The sequence below is a fragment of the Hermetia illucens genome, chromosome 3 (assembly GCF_905115235.1).
Source record: "Hermetia illucens chromosome 3, iHerIll2.2.curated.20191125, whole genome shotgun sequence".
In the NCBI taxonomy this organism is placed as follows: Eukaryota; Metazoa; Arthropoda; class Insecta; order Diptera; family Stratiomyidae; genus Hermetia; species Hermetia illucens.
The window spans coordinates 156,300,786-156,308,389 of record NC_051851.1 but is presented as its reverse complement, the minus strand read 5'-3'; the positions used below and the strand labels follow the sequence as shown (position 1 = coordinate 156,308,389).

The window sequence follows — 7,604 nt, the reverse complement described above, 5'->3', positions numbered from 1 at the left end:
CACATACATTCAAAGGAGAATCCAGCAGATTTGGTATCGAGAGGTGTCGCTCCTGGAAAACTGCAGAATTATGCCCTCTGGTTCTATGGGCCTATATTTCTTCATGGGACTGAAGAGTGCTGGCCGGAAAGGTTTCATAGTGTAGATACCACCTTGGAGAAAAAACGTTCAAAAAGGGTATTGGCCATGGTGAAGGACTCAATTTCCCTTATCAATCAAATCGACCATCAAAACTCTTTTCAACGACTGCAACGCATAATGGCACATGTGCTACGGTTCGTTAGAAATGCACGAACAACGAATCACAAGGAACGAGAAAAATCGCTCTTAACTGCAAGCGAAATGGAGGAAGCCTTGCGAGTAATAGTAAAGGAAGCTCAATGGGATGTGTATCGAGAATCTATGCAGCAACTAACATGTAACAAGCAATTAAACAACAGCGATCCATTGAGTAGTCTGCATCCATTCTTAGACGAATTCGGACTTTTGAGAGTCGGCGGTCGGCTTGAAGCTTCAAATTTAACTTATGATACCAAACACCCGATCATGCTTCCTTACGGCCATTACGTAACTCGATTGATTTTAAATGATCTGCACCATAATCATCTTCACGCCGGACCCCAAGCCTTATTGGCAATAGCGAGACAACGATGTTGGCCTATCAAGGGCAAAGCAACCATCAGATCTATCGTGCAGAGCTGTATGAAATCCGCAAGAGCGAAACCAAAACTCATGACGCAGCTCATGGGAAACCTGCCCGCCCATCGAGTACAACCAGCCAGACCATTCACGAATATTGGTATCCACTTCGCCGGCCCTCTATGGATTCACTTGAAGGGGAGAGGCAATCGTCCGCAAAAGGCGTACCTTGCTGTTTTTTGTTGCTTTGCAACAAAGGCGGTGCATCTGGAACTAGTGACGAATCTAACGACAGAAGCCTTCATCAATGCGCTGAAACGTTTCATTGGGCGTAGAAGACATTGTCGAAATCTATATTGCGACAATGCAACTAACTTTGTGGGCGCCAAAAATCAACTAGCAGAATTAAACGAAAGCATATACGGGGAACAATCCCAAGAACAACTAATCAATTTTTACACACCCAAGGGTATTGATTTTCATTTTATTCCACCAAGATCCCCTCATTTCGGTGGCCTGTGGGAGGCGGCAGTAAAATCTGCCAAACAGTTTTTAATCAGAAACATGTCTCCAGCAAAACTTACGTATGAAGAAATGGCAACTTTAATAATCGAAGTCGAGGCTATTTTGAATTCAAGGCCACTGACATCTCTATCATCCGAGGCCAGAGACCTTACGGCATTAACTCCAGGCCATTTCTTAATTGGGGAACCACTAACGAACCCAGTTGATGTACATGCCCAAGCAGTAAAGGCAAATTTACCGCAAAGATGGAAGGAAATCAACGACATAAAGAATAGATTCTGGCAAAGATGGTCAGGCGAATATTTGTCGGAACTGCAACAGCGTCAAAAATGGAAACAGAGCTGCGAAAACGTAAAACCTGGAATGCTGGTGGCTATCAAAGAAGACAATATTCCCGTTCTGCAGTGGAGATTGGGGCGAATAATAAAGGGGATAAAAGGTCGAGATGGTCTAATAAGAATAGCAGAGATAAAAACATCGTCAGGAGTCTTACAGAGAGCAATTCATAACACCGTTACCGGTAGAACCGAACTACACCGAAGACTCCTCGCAGCAAAAAACCCCAACTTCATTAAAGGAACGGATTATAGATACTTGCACGCAAAACTCAGAAGCAACTCGATGTTCAAGAGTGAAGCAGAAGAGAATTTCGCACTCCCCCGTAAACCTGCTAGTTGGACTAGTTTAATCCTACCCGTTCTAGCCAACCCAGCACGGATCACCCCTTTCCAATCCCCACCAGGTATCTACTTCGAAAATTTCGGAGCCGCCTGAAGATCTTGAACGATTGGAATTTGATAATCTATTACAACCTCACATCATACTTGAAGAACATGGACAACCTACAAACAGGAATTGCGAGACTTCACAATATTTGTAACCAACTACACAACAATAACTCCTGTTTAGCCACCACAATGCAGCTTAACCATCTCTTAAGCGATATAGCAGTTAATAACGAACTGTTACGGCCATTCAATAACGAAATGTCACGAAGACATAAAAGAGGAGCTCTAAATATCGTTGGTAACCTTGCCAACTCACTCTTCGGAGTACTCGATTCTGACTATGCTACAAAGATGACAGAAACTATAAAGAACTTAAAAGGAAACGACGAACATCTCCTGCAATTAATGAAAAACCAGACGTCCATCTGGTACTGATCAGTAGGTGGAGCACTGCCGTCGGATTCAGAAGTTGAACTATGTCTGCAGACAACGGCATCCCCTATATCGGATAGGATCAAGAGTAAATGCATGTGAAATGAGCTTCATCAGTCACATTCCTTCCAAAGAACGATGCAAAATGTCCAAATTAGACAACCCACCACGATGGATCCAGTTGCCAAACACCAACCGTTGGATATATTTCTTCGAAGACAAGGAGATAAACATAGGCTGCGGCACAACAGTTACTCAGATGACTCTATCAGGAAGCGGTATCATTGAACTACGTGAAGGTTGCACCATAAGAGAGGAATCACTAACTATCCAAGCACATCAAGTATTTCCAAGCACTATTAACATTTCATTTACACCAATTCAGAATCCTACCGAATTCGTTTTACCACCACATAGCAGCGAATTAAGTAATGATCAAGGCATAGGAGAATCCCTTCTCAAAAATTTAACAGAACTGAAGATGGATCTATACAACATGCAACAACGGGAGCATCTAGTGACTACCATACTACCAAAGGACGTTCACCATATCACTGTCGCCTACATTTGTCTCGGTGGTATTCTAACAGTAGTAATTTACCTTTATTGGAAACACAGATGTAGGACCTCTCGTAACACTACTACGAAACCGATACCTCTACCTAGGAATCTTTCAACCCCAGCCTTTACGATTGCGATCGATCCAGAATAACGGTTGACCTAACGCTCAACGGAGGGGAGGATGGCAGGCAGCAGTAAAAAAAACCCGCATCGAGTACAACCAGCCAGACCATTCACGAATACTGGTATCGACTTCGCCGGCCCTCTATGGATTCACTTTAAGGGAAGAGGCAATCGTCCGCAAAAGGCGTACCTTGCTGTTTTTTGTTGCTTTGCAACAAAGGTGGTGTATCTGGATCCCAGGCTCTTTCACAAGGATTTTCACCTGCCGACAAGATTTCAAATTTCTTCACTCGGCTGCGTGAATCCTTGCAGTTTAACTCTTCAGCCCCAGCATTGTGGATGCAAACCTTCGGCAAGCCAGTCTGTCAGCCTCCTCATTACCAGCGATGTTAGAGTGCCCCCGCACCGACATCAGGAATGTTTCGTTCAGCCGGCCAAGTTTTAGCATCACCTGATGACAACTCCACACCGACTGGCTTGATATGTTGTTGCTGTTTAATGCTGATAATGCCGCCCGACTGTCGGAACAGATTCGAATGGTGCGACCCCTCCATTTTCATCGCAGACATTCTTCTGCTGCCAATGAAATGGCATATATCTCTGCCTGGAATATGGTGGCCATTTTTTCAAGGGGTCGGACCAGTTCTATAATAGATAGATATGTAGATAGTTCTATATAGATTCTCCGAGAACATCCCTGCGTCCGATCCGCCCTCCATGACTGACCCGTCAGTGAAGATTATTAAGTCTGCAATCTGAAAAGACTCATGCCATTTGTCGACTATTCTTCTCTTTCGGTGATTACGACAGTGTATGTTTTTTAAAGACGAATCTGGAAACCATATGATCGGTCGGCATCAGAGCTACCGGATGTTTGTCAAGGAATTTCCATATAGACGCATGCCCGTTGGATTGACCGCCTTTCCACGCCCCAATGGTATCGGCGTCGTTGGCTGCTTTCCGTTTCACCTCCAAGTGGATGGGGGGTAAATTTAGAATGGCTTCAAGTGCCGCAGTCGACGTAGTACTCATTGCTCCAGTAATACTTAGGCAACCAAGTCTCTGAATCTGCGTTAGCAGCTTCCTGATGTTAGCAAAGTTCAGTCTTGGCCACCAGACGATGCATGCATACATCAAAATGGGTTTTATTATGGATGTATACATCCAATATATCCGTTTAGGTGAAAGTCCCCAGGTCTTACCTATCGCATTCCTACAGCACCAGAGCAATCTGCAGGATTTCTGGTATTGTTCCTGGATATGATGCTTCCACGTTAACTTGGAGTCGAAATGTACTCCTAAGTACTTGACTGTTTGTGCCAGCTGGATTTGCGCCCCTGCTAAGGTGGGTAGCGTATAGCTGACGTTCCTAGTGAACATAACTAGTCCAGTCTTTCTAGCGTTCACCGTGAGTCCATTGCGGAGGCGCCAACTGTTGATTTCATTCAGAGTTGCATGCGATATTATGGCTAGGTCGTCCGCAAATGCTTGCGCGAAGACTTATTTGTCCTCCAGGGGCTACAGCAAAGTATCCATTGCCAAGAGCCATAACAGCGGAGAGGGAACCCCTCCCAGTTGGCAGCCCCTAAAAAACCTGCTTCAATAGACTTCTGGTCGACCAATATGTGGATTTTTCTCCACTCTTACATGTAAAGGATCCAACTGATAAACAGCTATCTTTCCGCTTGACAAATTGCCGCGAATGAGGCATAATTGAAGGTACCTTCGATGTCCATGAATGCGCCTAACACGTATTCATTTTCGGACATCGCCTTTTCAATTTTTGGCGTGAGTTCATGGAGTGCCCCGTGCTCCGTGGATTTGTCTTTCTAGTAGGCGTGTTGCCTATGGTGAAGTGGCCACTTAGGAATGTGTGCATCCCTTGTGAACTGACCTACTAGTCTTTCTAGTTCTTTTAGTAGAAAGGGCTTTAGACTGACGGGTCGGAAGCTTTTTGCGTCTGTGTAGGTGGATTTCCCTGGTTTGGGAATGAATAACACCTTCACATCACGCCAGTTAATTGGAATATAAACTTATACAAGGCATGCGCGATATATATTCCGAATATGTAGACCCAGGGCATCCATTCCCTCTATTACTAGTGCAGAAATGATGCCATCCAGACCTGCAGACTTATATCTATGGAACGAGTTAAATTCCCATTTTACTCCCTCCAGTGATACTACTTTACATGCCAGATTCCAGTCTCCCGGTTGAAGGTTGTATGCACCTTTTGGCCCCTAGATTACATTTTGGATGCTGCCTGGGAAGTGCACTTCAAGCAAATGGTTTGCCGTTTCTTCATCGCTTTCTGTGTACTTTCCATTCTGTAAATGTAAATAACCGAGTTTCTGGGTACGTTCTTTAACCAGAATCCGTTCCGCTATGAGTTTGCATCAGGAGAGTTAGTCTCTTCGCAAAAGCGTCTCTATGATGATGGTTTAACCGATCTTATGCTCTTCTTTAGAGCCTTCTGTGCCTCTTTATAGCGATTCCAGCCAGCGTCTGAATCACACTTCAGAGCTCGATTGAGGAGCATCCTTGTCGCCTCCCTCTGTTTTGCCAAATCCGAGTTCCACCATGGTGTTTTACCCTTCTTTGTCATCTTGAATGGGCAGGTTTCTTCGATAACTTTTCTGCTGCTAGTTGTGATCATCTGTTTTGTCTTCTCAATTCTAGAAATGGATTTGATAACCTTAAAAATGTGCATAAATCCAAGTAGGATCTACGCTGCTGTAGGAAGGGAAGGTTCAGAAAACAGAGGCGGGAGGGGTAGTCCACACGAGGGAAGTTTTTCTTAAAGATGAGGGAAAGAGTGAATTAACGTCGCACATTTTCAAAGTCAAGACAATCACAATTACGATAAGGTGACCAGATCGCGGGGCAGTACCCGAGGGTATCCCACACGAAGGAATTGACGAGTAGCTCTAGGAGAGTCGGATGAAGTCAAAATCAGAGGAGGAGCGAAGTACAGGTTGCGGCAGCATAACTTCTTTTTTTCAAAACTCAATAAAAACTATTGTATGCATCGGAAAATATTTATTTATAATATTTTTTATAATGTAGGTACATGTCCAAAGTTTTTATTTACATTGTTTTGAAGATCAAATCTATTAAGTGACGTCCCCCATTCTCCATACATTGCGTAAACCAATTTCTGGCGTTTGTCATGACTCTTGTTAGCATAGCAGGTGTTATGTTGGCAATTTCATCTTAGATGTTGGTCTTCAAATTTTGTAGGGTTCTTGGACGGTTCACATAAACACGGTATTTCAAAAAACCCCATAGAAAAAAATCACAAGGGGACAGATCGGGAGAGCGTGCCGGCCATTCCAAATCGCCTCTAATTGAGATAAGGCGCTCTGGAAAGTGTTCCCTCAAAACAGCCATCGATGCTCTTGAAGTGTGTGCTGTTGCACCGTCTTGTTGGAACCAAGTGTCCCCCAAATCCAAATTTTCTAGCCGTGGGAAAAAAAAATTCTGTAGCATGTTTACATACCGGTCCGAACTCACTGTCACTGTAACCTCATTTTCCTTAAAAAACCAGGGACCAATAATTCCAGCTGAGGAAATTGCACACCACACTGTGACTTTGGGTGAACGCAAAGGCTTTTGATGCAATTCTCGAGGGTTGGTGTCAGCCCAGTAGCGCATGTTTTGTTTGTTAACCGACCCACACAAATGAAAATGGGCTTCATCGCTAAAAAAAACAATAGCACCCTCGGGAACGACATCAAGAAGAAGCTCATACGCGTTCATCCGAGAATTGAAGTCACGTTCTGAAAGTTCCTTCACTATCGCCATCTTATAGGGATGAAAATGAAGATCATCACGAAGAATTCTTCTCACAGAACGATCGGATAGTCCAAGGACAGATGTGTGTTTGCGCGCAGAACGCCGTGGCGATCGCAACATTGACGCTCTCACTGCTTCAATGTTCTCAGGTGATCTAACGGGCCGAGGGACTCCAGTTCTTCCTTTTGTCGCACTTGCAGTTTGTCTGAATGTAGCGAACCATGTAACAATTGATTTGCGGTCTGGGATGGGAGCCAACGGAGCTAAATTAAAGCGATTCCGAAATGCACGCTGTATTGCAATAACCGAACATCCGCTTGAAAAGTAAACCTCAACGGCAAAGGCACTCTCCTCACTATTCCAATGCATGATGGCGACTGAACTGTGTCGGGATAAAACTTTACAGTATCCCCTCTTGAACGAGACCACTAGCGCTCCGCTATGACATCAACTAACTGAGTGGCGCGCATTTTAAAAAGGGAAGTTATGCTGCCGCACCCTGTATATATGATAATTTGTATCAGAATAGAATTGGATTGCAGGACCAGTAACAAAATTATTGTTCAGACTTATCATAATTATTCGTCGGGCATATGGTCGCATACCCAGAAAATTAATCGACTAAAAATGGTATAAAAGCCGCAAATGTTTACTGAACTTCTAGTAACACCACGTCTCAGTCGTGGTGTCAGTCGACGCCACCAATCAGCTGTTGAAGGAGATAAAGATCGACGGACAGACGAGGACTAACTTTGCCCCTACCTTAGCAGACCATATTGGGGGTAGCAAAGATGAACCTAA

The 7,604-nt window shown here is 44.1% G+C and overlaps 1 protein-coding gene across 1 annotated transcript; it reads left to right on the top strand.

The window, feature by feature from the left end:
• The first annotated feature begins 258 nt into the window (after positions 1 to 258).
• LOC119652186 lies at positions 259 to 1,938 on the top strand. The gene has a single exon (XM_038056130.1). The coding sequence runs from the start codon at positions 259 to 261 to the stop codon at positions 1,936 to 1,938; it is 1,680 nt and encodes a 559-aa protein (XP_037912058.1).
• Positions 1,939 to 7,604: the final 5,666 nt, after the last annotated feature.